The sequence below is a fragment of the Zonotrichia leucophrys genome, chromosome 2 (genome assembly GCF_028769735.1).
Source record: "Zonotrichia leucophrys gambelii isolate GWCS_2022_RI chromosome 2, RI_Zleu_2.0, whole genome shotgun sequence".
NCBI classification, from domain to species: domain Eukaryota; kingdom Metazoa; phylum Chordata; class Aves; order Passeriformes; family Passerellidae; genus Zonotrichia; species Zonotrichia leucophrys.
In genome coordinates, this window is record NC_088171.1 from 141,884,463 (window position 1) to 141,906,490 (window position 22,028).

General features: G+C 41.1%; 1 protein-coding gene across 12 annotated transcripts in view; it reads right to left on the reverse strand.

Annotated features, from left to right (window-relative positions):
- MTSS1 (MTSS I-BAR domain containing 1) overlaps window positions 1-22,028 on the reverse strand; it is a 126,043-nt gene that overhangs the window by 89,365 nt on the left and 14,650 nt on the right. For all 12 annotated transcript variants that reach the window (XM_064706667.1, XM_064706675.1, XM_064706677.1 and 9 more), the window contains 2 exons: window positions 19,596-19,657; window positions 16,825-16,898 (listed from right to left, as the gene is read on the reverse strand). In XM_064706667.1, coding sequence (XP_064562737.1) covers window positions 16,825-16,898; window positions 19,596-19,657 — 136 coding nt within the window. The remainder of the gene's footprint in view (window positions 1-16,824; window positions 16,899-19,595; window positions 19,658-22,028) is intronic.

Consider the following 22,028-nt stretch of genomic DNA (forward strand, 5'->3'; position numbering starts at 1 on the left):
AATGCTAAGACTGTTTACTCCAAATATAGTGGACACATCCAATTGAAGTGGCTTAGAGTGGAAATCAAAATACCAAGTAACAAGCTGTTGCAAAATCATCTGTTATTTCTTTCAAGTCTTGTCAAATAGAAGATCTCTCAGCCTCTACCAAAAGAAAAATCATCTAGCAGTAGTTGATATAATTAAATTTAATGCAATAAAAAAATTACCCAAACTCTAAGACCAGCTCATAAATATGTAAATTTCATTGTTATGAAAAGACTAGTCAATCAACTCTAAGAAGAGATAGTGAGATATTAACTTCTTTATATTGTTAAGTGCCCATCACTTTTGCCCAGATAGTTGAAATTGCAATTTGCAAATACACAAAGCTAGCTGAATAAAGACCAGCATCTCATTTCTCTCCAGCTAAAAAAAGAAATTAATGTAATCAGCACATTTTCTCTCTAGATGAGAATGACAAATACAATCGCTAATGCATTGTGCTGCATTTCTGGTCTTACAGCTGCTTAAAGCTTCTACTTCCAAAAAAAGACTCTCAAAAGTAGGCAGCTGTGAATGTAACTTGCCCTATGCAAATGTTTTCAACTTAAAAAGAAAACCACTTTCCTCACTGCCTAACTCCCTCTTGTAGTGCAAATCAGGAGGAAAAAGGAGGAGAGACAGCATGCTTAGATTCCTTCTTTCTGTTATTCCAGGAAGCTGTTTGGGAAAATAACTGCTCAGGCTGTGCATTTCAGAATAGCATAAGATCCCCCAGCCACCAGCACAGGGCTTTCCTCAGCCAAAGATCATGCTGCACCCACGCACTCTTCAAAGCTCCTCCTGCTGATCCTCATGACCATTCCTGGAAACTGGTATTTGTGCAATCCAAAGCACAGCTCCAAGTACATCTCCCTGGTCAGCACAACACATGCCTAGCTGCTATAAACCACTCTGCACACAGCCAGAGGAAATCCATGCAGCTCCAAGGCATTGTGAAAACAAGCTGACATGCTGCATAACAGACAAAAAAGTTTAACAGTGTAGGGGGACTAGGAATTTAAAATGCATACAGGACATCTCTGACTTAATTATGACAACCATCACATTTCATTTTTCTTTATAAAAAATGCTTATGGTTGCTTACTGTACTTATCTAGCTTTAAAATGTCAGAGCACAGGCACAAAAAAGGGTATTAACAACATAAGCAAGCAATGCAACATGCTGCTGCTTTTCTTCTTTTTATTTATTTTATGCAAGTAACACCTGCAACTTTTCTTCTATTTTTCCACATCTTCTAGAGAGCAGAGGACAAACCTGCTTAAAGCCACATGGGAAGAAAGTACCTAAAGGATTGATTATGTTGCACCTAATTGAATGCACCTACATTCATCCCTTGAGCCTAATGCAATTTCAACTCTTACACTTTCACAGACTTCTGGCTAACCAGCAAGGTGGCATAAACTGGAAGAAAGCTATCTCCAGTTAACTCCTGCTATTTTGAATTCTTGCTCTTATTTCTAGGCAAACAGCCTGCAAAAAAAATCTCCACAAAGCCTCACCACAGATGGCAGTTTGGCATTCTCCAGCCAAGCTCACACCTGCAGCTTCCATGACCGCTGCTGCAGCTGGGCTTTTTGTCTCCTCTCACTGACAAAAACTGCAAAAACCACAAGTGTTAAGTGACCCACTACTACCACCATCCATTTCATTAATGAACTAAGTCCCCAGGAAATCAAGATGCAAGCCTCCACTCTTGGCTCTGCTCCCACCAACACAGCTCTGCTTATTCCCCAGGCAGGGGTAACCTTCGGGCAGTTTGGGCATAGAATCATTGCCACGGGGAAATTCCCATCCACAAGAGGAAGGAAAGAAAAAGCACACAAAACTGACAGTTCTGAAGAGGATTTCAGCCACCAGCATCAGTGTGAGACACAGGAGCCCTGTGCTGAACAGGCCATGAGTCCTGAAAGGGCGAAGCAGTTCTCTTCACAGCAGTTTCACCTGAGCTCTTGCAGCCAGCCACCCCCAAATGGGAGTCACCAGAATCTCCACAGCACTTTATTGTCTCCTGGCCATGACACTGCACTCCAGGCCATGGCTTGATGCAGTCCATGAGCACCAGGACAGTCATGTTATAGAAGGTAGTATGTTTTCTTGCACACTCTGAGTTGAGGCAAGACCATCTCTCCCTGTCTGTGAATTTTATGCAAAACCCACAGATGACAGACACAACCAAACCCAAATCTGTATTTCCTTCAGAAATCCAAGCAAGACTTCTTATGTGTAGCAGTTTGATTTAATTTTTTTCTACATATATATTTATACAAAGAAGCTGCACCCAGAGCATTTTCCAGCACACCTGCACTGCAGAAATGGTGCCTGTTCCCACGGCTCTCTGTGCTGCAGGGCCCCAGCCAGGCTGTGTCCAGCACAGCAGGCTCAGCCCTGACCAGCCCTCCAGAGATAATCAGGTTAGATCATCTAATGGCCCTCCTGGTCCTTAAAAAGAAAATGAGGTGTGAATCACTTTGATGCTTTGAAGCCCTGGTCCAGTTTCTCCCACAGACAGAGACCAGCCACTGCAAGATGAAACTCAAATCAAAGCCAAGTTTTACTTCTGTGGTCAGCAGCACAGACATATTTCAAAACCAAGGTGAAGCAGATGACCAGAGAAGAGAGATGAAGCCAGACAGGCTTCTCTGTCTGTAGGACAGGGAGGCATTCAGTTGGCTAAGAAACAAAAGGGTAGGGAGACAGAGAGCCTGAGAGGATTTCTGGCCAGATGCTTTCCATAAGTTAATCCTAAAATGGCAGCCACTGGTCCCCACTATTCATTCACTCCGTCCTTCTCACATCAGCTGGACATAGTTTTGTCTCTTGTACAGGCAATTGAATAATCCTCTGATCTTGCTTCACCCTAATACTTTATACAAGATTTTTCTTAAAAACTCTGAATTGTGCAGTAGATGGCTATTAACAAGGATAACCCAAGAGGTTTTTTTCTAAGCTTAAAAGCTACTTTTTCTCCAAGACTGACCCCTCCAGTTGTCCATACTAAAGCAGCTCACAGATATTTAAATCATGCAAGGCCATCACTGTTTAGTGCTTTCACAGAAAGCTTCCCCAGCAGAATTAATTAGCTGATAAATTATATTGAGAACATATCCATCAAACCTAAGGATGCTGTTCCTCATGTTTGTGCCAAAGCAACTCTACTCCTACTCTTCCATCAGCATAAATGAGTTTAAAAATAGCCTTATAAGAATATTTAAATGGGTTTCATTATAGCTTAAAGTAGTGAGAAGACTTTGACAACTATTCCTACAAAGCAAACTCCCTGTAGTACCTTTTTAAATATCCTAAAAGGACTTGCAGCTCTACCTGCAGAATTGAAATCAAAAACAAGAGAAAATAAAAGAGAGAGTAAGTTATTTCAAACAAAGTTTTCATTGCCGCATGGAGAAGTCTTTGTTCAAATATATTGCATGTAAGAAATCTTATTATTGTGTAATTAAGCCCTGAACTAACATGGCCAGGGAAGTGGAGCCTTAAAAACAAGGCTTTCAGGATTGTCTAGTTTGACACCTTCTTTACATGGCAGAAACAAGTTTGTCTGCCTTAATCCTTCCTCTACAACCACTGAGAAAGGTCTGTATGTGCTACAAGAAGACACTGGAAGTTTTCAGAGATCAAGAAAAGAATAGCATAACTTCAGTTACACCTAATCCCATTCAACCAATCAATACTGCATCATGCTCATCTCTCGTTATTACCAATCCTCTTGCAAAATGAGGTTGTTCTACACACATATTTCCCAAGCATCCATCTTAATGCAAATATGCTGAAAATGTTGCAGGGAACATGCAGGGCCACAGCCTGAAAGGAAAATGCACAGAGTCCCACAGAAGCAGAAAACAAAAAACCACAGGTAAGCCTCTTTCCAATAAAAACAAGCACTGCCCTCTGCAAAGCACACTAAGTGTACCAGAGAGGGAAATCCAGACAGAGCCACAAAACACCAGAAAACAAGTTACCCCAGACTTCCTTTCAAAAAAAGGAAAAGAAAAAAAAGTGGGCAACTCTAGCTGCCCCCTAGATTCTGTGAACAGTTATTCACCTATATCCACCTGTCCATTCCCAGTGATGCTTTGGGATAGTTGTGGGCATGCAAAGCAGCATATCTAGGATCCTAAATAACATCACAGAAGGAATTAGGTACCAGGAAATACAGACATGAATACAGAATTACATGGCATCTCACACAGATCTCCAAAGCATCATCTCACCCTCCAAGTAACCTGAACAACCTTTGCAGATCTTAACATCAAAAGAAATTCTCATTGCTATAGACAGGTAATACAAAATAGATGTGCCTGACATCCAAGCCTTGGGGGTCAAACTACCACTTCACACCTCCATACAGGGGATGTCAAAACCTCTACAATCCAGGATTATTCTTGGAAGTCTTTATTTTATTCTCCCTTTACACAGAACTAGATCTCCGTTTCACTAGGAATCATTGCAATTATGTAAATTGCTGTTATCATATTGCTTGCTTTTAAAAAACAAAAAAATTCTAAATTTTATAAATAATAAATTTTGTGCATCTAGTTACTGAAACTATTGTTTCAGGCAAAATATGTCATCACAAGACAAAGCTAAAGGAAGAGACTCCTGTTTGCCTTGTGTCCCTTCAACCTTTCCTCACGGCTGGAAGCAGCGAATCAAAGGTAAAATGAACTGACTTGCCCCAGTTTGTTTCCATGCAACTTAAAGCTGCATCATCAATGTTTAATGCTTACTCCCATTGGTCACAAGAAGCTTTTTATATGCTGAATATATTCCATCTAAGAGACTTTTTCTCTTAAAGAAAGTTATTCATACATCTTTCACCTTATAGGTAGACCTAGAAGGCACAAATTTTGAGTCCAGCTTCCTTTTTTGACCAAAAAAAAAAAAAATCACACATGAAAATAAGTTGAAACCAAACTGACTAACTTGAAGTAAACAAAAGTTAAGCATTAACAAGAAAACATACATTGCTTTATCCATGATGATCATGACCTGAAAAACTGAACTCTAGAGAGGCTGAAATTCAGACCAATTTAAACAGATTAGGCAACAGTAAACATTGGAAACAAGGAGCTTTGGAAAGGATATTGAATAGATGAATTTCTTAAACTGACCAAGCTTTAACCTTTATTAACCAGCCTAAGAGGACAGGACAGACTTCTTGCCACTTATGCTCAAAAATCCCTAAGCAGTATTCATGATGGGCAGATGGGTGGTTGTTTGCTCTTCTGAAGGCATTGGCTTATTTCCTTTGAGAGACCCCATTAAACATAAAAAAACATACATAAAGCCTTAACAAGAAAACCTCATTCTAACAACTACATTTGCTTTAAAATACTCAGATCTAAACTTTAAGCTTAATTACACTGTGCATAAAGTCACCCTAAAATAACATCTCAACCAGCTTTTTCATTGTCTCTAGAGATGCACACAATTTAGTACTTTCACCCTAGCTGGGAATATACATGGACAAGGCTTTTTCTCCCACTCCTAATTTTGAAAGCCACGTTAAATTAGTAAGGTTGCCAACAAAGAAAACATGTTGTGAAGAACAAAGTCTCTGAAAGCAGGCAGTCACTTCAGACAGAACAGCTAAAACACTTGTGGAAGTGCAGCTTGAGAAAAATGGAGTTTATAGCTCTGAGTGAAGCCGGCCTCAAGCTCACAATGAAAGATTAAAATCTGTTCGTCTAAATCAATTATCCGTCCTGAGCACACGTAGTGCACTTGAACCCAACAGTCTGGGGAGGGCTTTGCATCTCAGTACACACTCAGTACAACACTCATTTCCCCAGCAGCAAGCTACATTTCAGCTTAATAGCTAAAACATTCCCTTGGCTGCATTCATAACCAAGGCTCTGCCTCTGCAGCAGCTCCATAAGAGTTACACATGAACTCTTTACCTTTGAACCAAAGTGACTAACGCTCACACAGAGCTGCTATTCTCCATGCAACACAACCTAGATTTAACATGGATACACAGCCACAACAGCATCAACAGAAATGTGCTCTGCTGGACTCCAGTGATTTTGCAAGCTAGCAGAAAATGAACAAGCATTGAAAACAGGGATAATCCATCACAATATGCACTTAAAGTATTTACTAAATTTACTTGGGATTTAATTTATTTATAACAACTCAATGTTCTGGACTTCCATCACTATATTGTGTAAATATAACGAAGCCTTACTCTAAGATTCTCATTTCAGCACTCTGCTTAGTACCTGTTTGAAAGAAAGGGAGATTTTTAACTTCTCACAAGAACAAAGGTGAAGATGATTTCCCAGCATCATGAGTCATTATAGTCCTAAATGACAGTTTCCAATCCTAGATCTCAAACTGTAATCTGGTCATATCTCAGTGCCAAATTCTCTCCGATTATTTGAATGCATCATTACTCTCTTGACGCAAATAGTTTAATCCAGTCATTTATTGGGGTTTTTAAAATCACTGTAATACTTTTACTATGGACTTGCATACGTAAACAGTGAATATAAAAGATGACCTGTCTAAAAGGATTTTTTTTTTTTTTAAATAAAACCCCCCACTACTTCATGGATATGTACTGGATGTCCCCTGAATATTCCCAGCACAACACACCCAGCTCCTCTTTGTCCACCATACAGCTCCTCCTCTCTACACTCACTTTCCTCAGCCTGCTCCAGCATCCCCAAACACCAAATGAGTAAGAGGCTGCTCTGAGGGTGGCCAAGTCAAGGCTCCCCTTGAGCTCTCTGAGCAAATGGCACTCCTTGTGTGCACACAGGTCCATGTCTGCAAGTACACAGGACATACAACTTCACCCTTTCCTCAGAGATGCTTGGCTTCTGGGGGAAGAGGGCTTGGAAGACACACACATCTGATATAAATCTCCTTTACTAGCACAACCAGGAAAAACAACCTTCAATCACACAAAATGACATCTTCACACTTCAGACTACTTCATCAATGCCCCAAGTTTGCTTTACAGATTTGGCTTGATCTCATTACAATTTGGAGAACTTCTGGGGTAGGGAAAAAAGAGACCAAACCATTGCTGCCTAAGTCCAGTTTCTGTACTTAGAGGACAGCAAGCACGATTCTGCATTCCTTTCTCACCTCCACCACATTATTCAAATTTTAGAAGTGAAGATAGAATAAATAGAAGTGTCAGTTTCATGTTCATGCACCTGACCCCTGGACTAATTCTGGACAAATTGTAAATGGTGCAAATCAGGCTTTGCATATTGCCTGGCACCCTGAAAGCCTACAGCCTCTATAAGCCAAGCATCAACACTCCCACCACTGCTTAACCCTGCAAAATCAAATACATTTAGCAGGTGTGTCTGGGACTAAGTAAGGGCAGAAGCTGGTCCTGCAGACAAAAACACATTAACAATGCTATTTATCATGCTCAGCAGAACAAACATCAGCTCTGCCTCAAAACAAGAGTAATGGCAGCACCAATGGCTGTTACTCTTGGGAGAAAATGGACCCAGTTCCCAGGCATATCTTTCACTTTGGGGTGGGCTGAAGTGACTCCAGGACAAACACTCATTTATGTATTCTTCAGTGCTTCCATCTGGCAGCTCTGCCGAGGGAGAGGAGTGGTGTTAAGAGAAAAAGACATCCCCCCTCCTCACCTCCAGCTCCATTTTGCAAAATCCTATTTTTAGCCCTCAGTGTACACGCTGAGGTGCACAGCACCACTACTGTAGTAATGGCAGCCACAAACCTGCCTGCTTGTTTGTCATCCATCGAGTACTCACACAGGGCTGCACTGAACTGCAGAACAGGCTCAAATACTGCTCCAAACTGAAGTCCCAGCCAGCTCCTTGATATTAGTTACTATAGAAACCGGTCCCTCGGCACAGGCGCTCACAGCAGGAAATCATGCAGATTTCAATTTTACATAGTAATAAATGCTGCGGGAGAGGAGAATTTCACAACAATTGCAGGGGCTGATTGTACAAACTCAGACCTCTTCTACTCCATAACACTGCAGATGAACGTGCCCACGCACACAATTGCCACTGCCCCTAGTTTTGAAGTAGTTTCCACCAAGGTTGAGTTGGGATGGATGCTGGAAAGATGGCAGCATTTTGCAGTGGCTTCATTAGACTGGAAAACGTACTCATTTTTACATGCAAGGAGCCCATGTGAAAACAACAAAACAAGCACCAACTGCAAAGCAGCAGGAAGATTTAAGCATGTATGTAAGTACAGACAGTCCAAACATTTTACAGGAAGTACTGTCAGGTCACAACCCAGGGCTTCTTTGGAAATAGCCCATCTTCCTTTCCTTCTCCACCCTGTCCAAAAAAACAACCTGAATAGAAGGCAGGTCACAGATTAATTTGTGGAAAAAAAACTGTTGTAGAAAGCACAGAGACAAGAGGGAGGACTCTGAGCCCTGAAACGAAACAGTGAGGTAATATTATTCTAACTTTTCAGAAGTAGTTCTACAGGTTGGACTCCATCATGCATGGGAGGAAGAGAAAGACAGCACAATTCACTTCTTGTCCCAGGCAGAACTGAATTTTCTACTGAAATTCGACAACCAGTGGGGACTCTTCCTCACCTTTCTAAATGAGCCTATAAGGCTGAACAGGGCAGGTTTTACTACATCAACCAGGGAAGAAAAGAGCAGGGAACTGCTTCACTGAAGAAAACTAACGTGAAGGGAGGAGGGAAGGGGTGAACAGCTTGCACAGCAACAGGGACAAACATTTGTGCTGGCAACAGCCGACAAATCATCAAGCAAACAGAAGGACAAGAAAATGAAGGAAGCTGGTCTATTTTTAAGCAAGACCTCATTATTACCATGAACATGCACTGCTTCCCAAGAAGCAGCAGGTATGCAAACATGAGATGAATCATATCACAGAGTAAATCACCTGGCAGCAGCACACTCGTTTGCATGGACACACACAGAGTGAACACATACGATCTACGGGCCTGACACCTACGAAAATGTGTGGAAGAGCATCCTTCTGGGAGGCAGCCTGAATTATGGAGAGCAAAAAAAAACCTGTTAGACAATGCAAATGTCACTGCTGCTTCTGAAAATGACTTTTGTCACTGCTTTTGTTAATGATTAGATGGAGTCCATTGTTATGGACGCTCCACTCACAATTAGTCTGCTGCAGCTTGTAATTTCACTTTTTGTACAGCTCTCTCATATCATTAGAAACAAACACAGTTTTTGTATAGCCAGGGTGGGAATAGACTGAGGGAATTGGAGAAGACACCCCAAGTGAAAGCACGCATGTTATATCACAGCCTTTGCACAAACTGCCTTGCTGATACAAAGGAAGGTCACAAGTGGTTTCAGGACATGTGCACTGGGGGGCAAGGAGGTGAGCTGCAGGACTCTGGTCAGGCCCCCCTCACACCCCCAGGTCTGGCGAGTTTGCAAGGAGCCATCTGACAGCACCAAATCTGATACTTCCCCAACACATGTCTTCTAAGCAGCCACCACTGAGGGGACCACCAAAAGGAGAACCCCCAAACGTGCATTTCCAGGCAGCTGTGAGGCACAAAGCACGAGGCCACAGAAGCTCAGCAACTTCTCTGCAGCCTCCTCAGGTTGCTATGAGCAAGGTCCATGAGGCAAGAAGCACTACCCTACTTCACAGAAACCCTGCTTAGTCTGAACTGATTTTCTAATTCTCTTCCCACGACACAGAACTTCCCTTTCTCTCGTATAGCAAATAAAAAAAGATACTAAATAAAACTCTATGAGAGCAGATCTTCAGCTACCTTTGTTATCCAGCTGGTGACAGATTAAAAATAAATAAGTAAGAGCTGCAACAACTCTCTTGTTGTGATTACTACAGGATTGTAACTATGTGCCAACTAGTAATTTATCACATCAAACGGCTGCTTGAATTAGCCTGAAAGGGGATCTCCCACCACAGAAACATGTGCTACACTGGGAAAACCAACCACCAACCAAAACCTCAGCCTCCACTTTCAAATCCACATCCCATCATCAAAAGGATGCTTTTGCATCTTTGATTCTAAACTAATAAATCATCTGAAGGAAATCCTAGAGCCACTTACAATTTATCTTCATTACTTCCCAAACTCGATGAATAAGACATTAAAAGTTTGGCTCTCTTGCCAAGACTGAGAAAATTCTTTGCAGCTACAAAACCAGTATTTAGTTACTGAAGTGTAGGTGCATTGCGTGGAGATGCCCACAGAGATATAAATTCATAATGCAGCTGGAAACAACAATCAATCCATCCATCCCAAGCCTGCAGAAAAACCAGGATCTGATATTCTACCCTCCTAAAAGCAACACAGCTGTATAAGTACGGAGAGAGAAAGAACCACAACCAAGTGTATGAAAAATTAACTCTGAGCTGTTCCCCCTCCCCACAGTCCCAAAGATTTCCAATTCAGATGACAGTGAGCAGACTTAACGTTCAGTCATGTGAAAAAAGTCCAGCCCCTGCTATCTTAACACACCAGCCCACTCCTTGGACAAGGTACTAAAGAAGTTTGTTTGCTTCTTCCTCTCTCGCCCTTTTTTCCCCCCCTCATAAAAGCTGGTCTTGCATTCAAATTTTCTGTTTAGCCCACACAATCACCTGGTGGCTTTATAACCTTTCCTAACAACATTTCAGTGTCTCAGCACCTCAGCAAGCTCAAAAAAATATTGGGTTGTAGGGCAAATGCAAACTCCACTCCTGTGTCACTCTCTGCACTGTACAAAGGGACACCTATGTAAGTTATTATAGCAATTATTTTTGTCTTTTGCCCTGAATATTACTCCTTAGGTAAGGATAAATCAGCACAAATGTTGTCAATGACCCTGAGCTAGATTTTGTCTTGATCTTAAGGAAAAAAAAAAGGCATAAATAAGTAATATTTTTTTAAGCTGCAGTGCCTGCACTTCTCCAAAGAAAAGACAATGGCCATGTTTTACCTGCAGTGCAGCCCTTTCAAGCCCCTAAATATAAAACCTAGTCATTAATAACCAAACCATTTCTCTTGTGTTTAAGCATTTTAGATACTCAGCCCATTTTGACTGCTCCAGCCAAAGGGGCTCACATCAGAAGCAGAGTTCTCAGGGCGACACACTTGGTGCCAAACATGGACTGGCGTTTGCTACTGGTCTAGAGAGAGATGGGAGCACAGAAATAGTGAATAACACAACATGGCCTTTGTGATTTGTAGTTTTAGCTTTTGTTAAACAGAATATCCAAGTCCCACTTCACCAAACACAACAGATATGTAATATGCATCCAGCTTCAAAATTATCTGCCAGTGATTCTGCTTTTGGTCCTGCATTTTGCATCATCGTCATGAAAACATAATGGAAGACTGAATGGCTCATTTAAATACTTTTCTTTCTGATTATTTTGTATATGAAAGTCCACACAGAAAAAGTCTGGACTCTATTATTTTTCTTCAAAGACTCCACAGGAGAATAAGTACTTATGACAGTCTTATCTTAACTGACAAGAAGCTCAACAAAGGTTTTGCTATTTGAGTATGAGCATGTGAAATTAAAGAGGAGTCAGATGAAGGAATGGGACAATGAGAATGCCTTTCCTCTTGTGACCAGCTTTGTTTTCACTCTGAAATTAGGCACAGATCACCATCACATCTCCCCAGTCCATAGCCAGGAGCAAAGCAGTTCATTTCAAAATGTTATACAGCTGTATGTCTACTGCTGTAGACTGTGACATCTTCGTCTCCCCAGCCTTCACTTCTGTTCCATCTATTTTTTTCCTCCATGAAAATAAGTAAATCTATAAAAAACACCTTTCAGTACTGTCCATAACATTTTGCTGTAGCACCAAGACCCTGCCCTACCTTGGCTCCCACTCTGCCTTATTTGCAATGAGCAAGGTCCTGGTTCAGGAGGCCTAAACACACTCACTTGGGAGCTCATAGAATTACCAAAGATAATCCCAGCCCTGCAACACTTTGTGCACCTTGGGAAACCACTTCAGTACATACCATATAGATCCTGGCCAAAATAACAATGGATCACCCAGACTAAGGGCGTCTGAAGGGGTGCTTACACACTGCCTGGAACAACATGGATGCAGAGTCTGTCCAGGAACACCAATCTGCAGAAAAGGTACTATTTTAACTTATTAAAAATGAAGAGCAGTCACTGAGTAGTGCTACAGAACAGCTACCTGACGTAGACACTCACAAATATTAATCAAATTTAATTTTATAAGTAAAAGTGTTAAACCATATTTACATTTCTGTGTGCTGTTGAAATTTAATGAGGCTTGAAAAAAGTGCAGGCACTTTAATGTAGCACTTCTTCCACACTGATATATCCGGCCCTCAACAGGGTAACATTAAAATTGCTGTGCTGATTTTGGTCCCTGCTGCTGCTGCATGCCATGCAGACACAAACTGAGTTTTGCTTCCCAATCTACTCAGTGTCCCTTGGCAGCTGGCTGACTACCCACAGTGTCCTCCCTGATCACAAAACCCTCAGACCAGCAGAAAGGGTCTCCTACTCAAGTGGAATTTCCTGCAACTCTGCATGGCCTTAAAATCCTCTCAGAGATCTGTAAAATGAAAGAGATGGAAAACATACTGGATGTCAGAATTACCAAAGGCAGGGAGAACATATCTCTAGTAGCACTTGCCAAGAGGGAACTTCAAACAGCATTACAATCCATGGAATGCAGCTGGCCAGAGAAAGCTGTGTGATACACTGACACCCTCTTGAAGTGATTTAACTAATCTGCTAATATCAAGCACACCTATGTATATGCAAAACCCTTCAATATGAATGAAAAACAGAAAACCACAAGACTTGAGTATCAGCTGCCTCATTAACAATGTCACTTTGAAGATCAATTTTAAGCTTGGGTAAATCAAAGCTTTTTGATCATCTTTCCATAAATTTTAATTTACACCTGTGCAGGTAGGCAAGATTGGGGCAGGGTTTTATTGGGAAGCTGCTGATGCTGAATTAAGTGGATACATAAGAAGCGTGCATATCTTCACATTAATCTCCCCCATAACACAAGGAGGATAGTTACTTTTCACACCTACTTTTCCAAGTTCCTGAGCTCTAGTACTTATCTACAAAGGACATTCAAATGCAGCAGAGGCAGAAGAAGACTACCATACAAAAAGCAAAGCAATTTACACGCACTCTTTTACATATTGTTGAAAGCCAACTTGAACATATATCACATATAAACACGGTATTTGTGATGCACAGTTCTTGTCTTCTTTATTGCACAAATAATCAGGTAAATGGAAATAAAATTAAATTCGATTTAAATTTCTTCCATGCTTCAGCTAGAACTGATGAAGGTAAAAACATTCAGAATCTCAAATATTGCAAGAAACAAGCCATATAATAAAAGCCTGAACTAAAACTCATGAGCACACATCTCCCCAAAAGGAAACTTCATTTTTAAGGTATTCAAGAGTTATTATTACACTATTTAAGGCATATTAAGGATTTAAAGGTACCCTGAAGCACTTCATTCATTTCATATTTTGTAAGCATTCTCTTTAATAATCATAGTGAGAGATAATACAGATTCCACTGCAGACTACCAAGTTCTGCTGGGCTGTATGCCAAACAGATGCAGCTTGAACAACAAAAACTGCTACATAGATGTCTCTATTTTGTCAGAGCTCAAAAATCAAAACATCTAAAGGAATTTTGTTTTCAAGAATCTCTGATGCCAGCAAAACCAGCACACATTGCTATACAGCTAGCATTACTTTAAATTAGCAACATAACTTAACAATCCCCCCCATTCAAATGATGATTCTCAGATGACCAGACCCACAGAAACCTAACATTTTGTTGATACATGCATCAGAACTCATTTCCCTGTGTTTTCCCTTGTCAGGTTAAAATCAAAGCATTGAACCAAGGGAACTAAACTGAGGAAAAAAGAGACAGCTTTGGGTTGATGCACATCAAAATGGAGAGACAGCAAAGGAGGAAGCAAAAGCTGAAATGAGCTGGCTGGGAATTCATTTGTGTATTGAGTCACCACAAAACATCAGGTACTTCACATTCAGGGCTTTTCCTACTTCAGAAGCTACAAAGGGAAAAAATACAGCAAAGTACAGGTTATCTGATTCATCCAATCAGGTTCAACCACAGGCAAAGCTCCAATTATGCCTTCTGAGCTCCAGATGGGAACGTGAAGATTAACACTGCAGGATTAGAAGGAAGTAAATGGCATGGAGAGAACAATGCAGCAGAAAAGCAGAGACAGTGCTTGGGAACAGCAGTAATGGCACCCAAGGTAAGGCTGCCAGCTGGAACAGGGACTGGCAATGATGGAAATAAGCTCTCATTCTTGAGCACTGGGTGACTGAAAGGAGATTGTCTCCCCTTGCCTGTGTGTGCACAGGTATACCCAGGCAAACACTTTTTCTTCTTCCAAAGCTAATGCTGCTGCAAACTGATTAAAGAGTAGCCAGAGTTCTTCTGTTGACTGATAAAACACTTCCATCAGCTAGATCAATGAGTCTTGAAATAACAGGCCACTTTCTGTAGAACTACAAGCAATTACAAATTAAAGGCAGCACCAGCTTCTCAACACTTCAGTCATCCTACAAGGAACTAACACTGTCCCTCCAGAGCAGGCACCTGCTCCAGCATTTCCATGCACAGTTAGTTCCCAGAGGAAGCATTTGGCTCATGCAATGATAAACCAGGCTCATGATGTAAAATATACCAATCTCCCAGCCTTTGTCACGGGAAGTGCTGCTCCAGTCTCATTTATCCCCAGCAGCTGAACATGACTTTATCTAACTTTGGTTAATCTGTTAACTGCAAACTTTGGTTTATCTGTTAACTCTCTAAACAGGGTGAAACACAGCCAGATGTCTGACTGGACAATCAGATACATAATTTTATATACTGGGTAAGTAACAGGGAAAATTTAAGAAAGGATTTTTCACTTTATGTAACCACTCAAAGGGAAAACTGAGAGCCAGTTAAAATTCCCATTACAGAGAAAAAAAAATTAAGTTTTTCAGTTTTTCTGTTCAGTTCAGAATTCCTTAAACTGATGGCAAAATATGTTTTTATTGAACTGTGCCCTCATAAGTCATATGGATTTTTGCCATCACCTTCCCTGGGGACAGGTGTTTACCCTGCCCACAGCAAGGCAGAATGATCAGTATTTGTTAAAGGAGCAAGGTGCAAGCTCAGAGATAAACCTAAATGGGAATAAATGGAAGTTGGGTTGGGTGTCAGATCAGAGCCACCAGCTAACTTGGGGTTTTGATTCATTGCCCAGAACATCACTTTCTAAAAATAAAACCAAAATTCCCTTCTATCCTTTCAGTCAGAGAAGGCAGAAGACAGAACAGAGGAGCTATACAAATTTGGCATGCCTGGATTCACAGAGCTCCTTTTGTAAAGGATGTGCTGGAAGAGATAAGAGACAAGACACGACACAGCAGAAAGTGCAAAATACCCTTCAAAACCCACACAAGCCATTTTTGTTTGAGAGTGGGAAAAGTTTCAGTCATTCTGGTATCTCAATGGAAGCCCTATAAGCCTGCCAGCATAGCTAGAAGACAAGTCCCAAGGATTTTGGTCTTTTACTTTGTTTCCCCTTGGGGAAAGCAGAAGAAAGGGAAAAGAACATGCTTGAAGGAAGGACATGTTAGAAATCCAAGTGAAGTTCTTCCTTGAGTCTCTTCCTTAGTTTATTCCACTTTCTGTCATGTTTATTATTTTATGTGAGTAGATTACCTATAATTTACAGGAGGTATGCATATAATGAGGAACTTCTTATCAGAATGTAAACATTAGCTTTAGGCAGGAAAAAGAAGTATTTTTCCCTCTTGTCATTCTGACTTGGAACTCACTCCAGCAGCTGCTGCTCCTCCTGTAAGCCAGAAGTAAGGGAAGTCTGACTGAGCTTGCACTCTGCAAACGGGAATGAACACCCTTCATGTCAGCAATATTACTTTCTTACTCTTCAAGTCAAATGCCAACAGCCCATTAGGAAAAAACCTTTAGGGTTAGAGGTGACCAAGAGCTGCTCCCTCAGCAGTGATTTATCTACATTCTAGATTTACTCTTCAGCAGCAGTCCAAGGACAGTGACCATGGGGAATGCCCTACACCACTGCAGGGACATCTGCACACGATGCCTTGGTCACTGGGCATCCAGCATCAGAGAGAAGCAGCCTTTTGTCTCCTTCCAACTCAGCAGGCTGGAAAGAATGCCAGCTGCACTATTCTGGCTCTCCACACTCACCAATAAGCTGAGACTGCTACCCAGAGAAGGCCACAGCCCAGGAAAATTCAGTTTGACCAAGAACATCAGACTTAAAGGGGAAGCACAAGCAAAGTCTTTGCTCAAAGATGTAAGTACAGGTCACTGTCATCATTGCTGGCAGACCCTGAAGGGCACAGATCAGCCAGTGTCTGCTCTGTCTCCAGCAGCCCCCCAGTTATTTATTCCAGCTGAGTATCAAGCCTTTTACATTTCCACAAGGTACAGAGGCGTCAGTGAATACAGATTTCTGTAAATCTTGCTTTCTAAAATATTATTCATCAACGTATAATTCAAATGGTAATTAAGAAGTGTTCACATGATTGATGACACATTTAAATTACAGGTTTCCAGCAGTTTTTTTTCAGTAAAGACAACTTCCTTTTTCACGTGCCACTTTTTCAACGTGCAAGTCCATCTAACAGATGTCTCACAGATCTGCTTGTCAATGTAACAAGACTTCTTTTTATTACTACAAATGGTATAAACCACACAGCATTCTGTTAAACTCAATATTGACACATCTGCTTACCACGTGTATTAGTAGCCATGTCAGCCACTTTCTGAAAGGCATCCAAAAAGGCAGCAGCTGCTACTACTGTAGTCCTGAAATGCATACAGATAACAAAACATTAGCAGTGTCTCATTGATGCCTATTTAATTACTGCCAAAAACATTTAGGCTTATAAAGAATAGCACTGTGAACTTGCAGAGGCCACAAAAAGTATGCTCTTTTATATCTGAATTTAGCCTTTTCCCTCCTTCCTTAATCCCTTCCTTGCTTTGTGTTAGCACTATGGACTTGGAGGCAGCCACGCTAATTCCATGCTGAGAACTGCACAGGACAGGTGCTGTTTCAAAAGAGCACAGCCACCCTCCTTCTAGCTGATTTCCTCTGAAAACTAATATTAAGCAGTCAAACATGAAAAACAAATCTAACACACATTATACTTCACCCATTAGTGAACAAATTATAGCCACTGCTATTTTCAGGGAACATGCATATTTTAAGAATAAATATGCAGCAACTTCCTTTTATCTAGGATCCTAGCCAAACAACTGCCTGCATTTTTCATGTGGGGAGCATGAGCATCCCTTGAAACAGAAAAGTTTTTGGAAATCAGATTGGTCTGGAGCTCTTGGACAAAGGGAAAAGGAAAAACCCCTCCACTTCAAGAAAAAACCCAAAACAACTTAAACCTACAAAAAACCACCAACTCCCAAATGCCCAAAATAAACAAAACCCCTTTCTAATCTAGTGCTCCTCCAAGCAGGACCCTTCCTGAGAGGTACACCAGCAACCTCAGACTCCACAACCCAAAGTGCCAACCTCCCTAGCCCAATCTCCTCCACGTGCAGAAACCCTCCCAGACCTGTGGTGGACAGATCTGTTCAAGTGGACAGCAAACGTGAGTTACCATTTCCAGACACGTTTGCTCTAGATAAGCATGCCCCAGAGCCCTGAACACCTCAGGTCAGTCCCAGTTTCTGAAGGTTTATAGTCTGGTTGACCCAATTAAAGAGAAAGTAGGCCAGGGCCCTACAATTGTGCCCTCTCCACAGTTACCTCATGGTTCTGTTTCTGCACATTTTTTCTAACAGTAACTCTGATTTTCTCTCTTGGTGGTGTCAGTCAGCCTTTTCAAGCAAAATCCAGAACAGGGACTATCACATTCATTTTGTTTCAAGAGCTCCTTGGTAGCCTCAAAAAACCCAGCAGACCTGCAGGGAAGCTGATCCTCAGCCAGAAAGACCACAGGACTGCTTAATTAGGTCAGATTTTATGCAAGTCTCACTCCAAATATGCTCAAGGTACAGAGGACATAACTGGCAGTGTGGTAAATGGCCTACTGACAGCACAAAAGATTTGAACACACACAGAAAAAAACAGCCCAGGCATGACAGGGCCAAGCAAATGCATAAGGACTCTCCACATGCCCAGGAGATTAAAGGGAGGGCAAACCCCCACCCTGACAGCTAGCTAGCAATACTGGGCCCTGGAACCAGAAAATCTTCTCTAAAATTTTCCTCAACACTGTTTGTGATGTTCATCTTCTCAACTTGTGGGTCACACTGTTATTCATGTACTATGTTGTTAATTATTAATTATATTGCTAATAACAAAGTTCCATTTCCCCAGTAACAAGATCCAGAAAGATCTGGCTCCAGCTCAAATGACATCTGCTGTCCTTTATCAGAGCACACAGAAATGAAACAGCAGCAAAAGGCTCACATTTGCTAGAAACAAACAGCAAATCCTCCAACACAGGCTTTCAAGCTGCCTGCTTGCATGTTCCTGTGGCACTGCACTGACAGAATGCAACACCACAGGACTGGGAAATAAACAAAACTCATGCCATCCCAAAGGCCTGTGTTTGGAGAGTAAAAAATGCTAGGAAAGTTCTCAATTTTTCCTCTTTCTCTACTTCCTCTACATCTTCCATACTCACTGTGACATGACTGCTGGAAAAGGAAAAAAACCACAAGCAAGTGTGGCATGTTAGGCACAATGCAGCAGAACAGCACATTCCAGCTGCTTAGGGCAAATGAAGCAAAGCCCAGCTTCTCTGGGAATGGTTCATAATGCCACACAGAACCACAAACCAGACTGCCAGTAACCTGTTACCACCACAGCTGCTGGGGAAAAGAAATGGTGTTCTGCAGAGCAGAGAGGAGACTGGTTTAGGGAGAGTTGTGAGGAAACGGAGCTTGTATTTGTATCAGCGGAAACAAATTTTACAAATGAATGAATTCTAGAGGTAGAATTGGTCTGAGTGTGATACTTTGTCATATATCAAATAATACAGAATGCCATTTTCAAAGTATACCTCAAATCCTTAGGTTTTAATAATCACCAATGTATGATCCAGCAAAGCAATTCTCTTCATTTTTAAGTCAGAAGAAAACGCTGTTAAGGCTACCAAAGATTTTTTAATATTTTGAGCCCTCTTCCCACATAACCCCTTTGTATTCTACACTAATAAAAAGGGCAACATAGACCGAACTCCAAATGTGTGTTCACTAAACAACAGTAAACTCTTTCCAGTTTTTTATCAATATCCATTAAATTTAGTTCATTTTATATTTATTATGTATAGCTGATGGCACACTGTGAATTTTCCTAAATATGTGAAAACACCAGTAGTAGTATTTAAAAAATAACATGCAGGTGTTGACTAAGAAACATGCACAATTTTACTAGGAATTGCTTAGGAAATTATCCTTGCAAAAGCTGCATTTAATCTTAATGTTTGCACATCCAAGGAACTGTAGGGGATCTTGACTGTGTAACACAAAACTTACCGAAGCTGAGACTGCAGTTTCCCAGCTTTATTTATAAAATCTTCCCACACTGGATAACTTCCCTGCAAGAAAAAAAAACAAAACACAACAATGAACACTTGATTTGAGCATTCTGATTTTAATACTATAGATCAAATTAAACTGGATGTAAAACAATAACTAAAACTGTACTAAATCCATGAACACCAAAATCAACTGCTTCTGAAGCCAGATGAAACAGTAGTCCTCTAATGAGGCTTTACAGTTTTTCTGAATAGAAACACTGGGCAAGAGGGATTTCAACTGAAGCAGCAAAAAGAAATGCCTTCCTTTGGATGGATACAGCAAAAAGCAAGCCCATTGAGAACAGGGCACTAGTATACTGCAACAGCATGTACAGAGAAGCTCCCAAAACCAAAGACAGCATCAAAGTTGTTCTTCTTTACGAACTGATCATCTGTGTTTTTTCCAGGTTCAGAGCCTGTACAATAAAGTGTGACCTGACCAAGACAGCACTTCAAGCACTGCCTCGATATAACTCTGTAATTGCACACAGAAAAGCACAGTGACAGCTCAAGACAACCAGCTTTCCCAACAGCTACTTTGTCACTGCAAGACCTGTTTCCAAAACAGTCAAAAGCCTTGGAGACAATTTCTGAATTGAAGCTGATAAAACAGCGTGGCACTGAGTGTATACAAAGTGCTTAAGAAGGTTTAATTCTTCCTGACTTCAAGTCTCCAATAGAATTTTCCCCATTTTTAAAGACTGGATTAAAACCCAACGTTTTACTTAGAATATGAACACAAAGTATTCTTGCAAGTCCTGATCTTTATTTGCCAAATTTAAAACAAAAAATTGCTCTCTGCCCCGAAATTGCTCTCTGCAGAGCAAGTACAAATTTTCCGCTAACAGCAAAAATGTGGTAGAAAGAAACCTCAACATTTCGCTTTGATTGGAGTCTAGAGAGTAAAATAAAATATCCCTGCTTCCTTTAATAAAGGTATAAGACTTGCTGTTACCAGAGCAACAACACAATAAAACCCAGATAAGGCAGATCCTCAAGGCTAACACATTACCTCAGCTCTGACTGGAAGAGGTTGCAAGAAAGTGCAGTTGCTTGTAGCAAACTCAATCCACCCTTATAAACTGGTCTTATTTTTGTAAGTAAACCAAAATCCACTGCTGTGAGAGATAGTGTTTTGTTTTCAGGGCAAGGACAGGTCCTTCCCCAAAAGCTGTCAGACAAATTCCAGCTCCTCAGCACAGCCTGGCAAGGCAGCTCCCAGACACCTGCCTGGAAGCCTCCTGGTACTCTACTCTATTCTTCAGCAAGGCTTGTGGGGTTTTTGCAAAAAGGAAAAAAGAAAGGGAAAAGACCCCCAAACAATGCAAAGCAGGTGTTCATAAAACCTTGTTATACCCTACACATGACAGAGCCAATGGCAAATACAGAAAGTGAAAGAGAAAATAGCAGTCTGGGTGGCAAGATCTAGAATATAAAGTGCTTTGTGCTAAGGAAAAACCTGTCAGACATTTTAAAAATGAAAGAAACCCAATTATTTAAAAGAGGCAAAAAATGCTATTTCCCTAAACCTATTAGTCTTAGTGCAATCCCTACTCTGAACCCTCTCGCAGTGTCACCTGCAGCCGTGCATGCATTATGCATGCGCATGCCAGGAGCCCTGACAATCGCCAGCACGGCCCAGGGCTTTACAGGATTCTCCAGCAAAATGCAAGCCGGCAAGCAGAGGATACCAAAGCAGCCCGATTGTTTCCATCTCCCTGGTGTATTATCCAGCTAAACACACCTGATGGCATGAAGGGGATTGACACCAGCACTGTGTTTAGCTGCTTCCCAGGCAAGCTTAAGGCACTCCTATCAAAACACAACTCAGGAAGAAACTCCCCGTTTTTTAAATTTTTGGTCAATCCGGAAAGCAAATTTGGAGAAGTCAAACATTTCTACAACTATTTAGCTCTTGTCTATAAAAATGCTGTTTTCCTCAAACCAAGGCAGCTCAAGTAAGTGGTAAGAGCCCACTTTGTTTAATTGTTTGCTGTATTTGTTTGGTTGAAATCAATGCAGTTTGTTTACCTAGGCTCCCTATATACTGGAAACAAGCATCTGATCTCATTTCAGACAGTAGAAAAATTGAGCTTTTGGGGCTTTTTAATGTCACTGAATTAATACCTTCACTGGTGGATATTGTTGGAGTTCTTTTTTTTGCTTGTTTTTGCACTTTTAAAGAAAACCTTCCAGCAGTTTTACATTAGGGATATATTATAGTCCTATATTATTTGCTCAGCTTGCCATATCTTGGTTTCACACTCAGCTGAAAGTAAGAGGCATGTACTTCATCTGGCTTCCAGAATAATTTGCTCTTACTTTTCCCGGCTGGAGCCACATCCACAAGCTCATCTCTCCCTCAGATCATGAAGTCACGCACTAAACT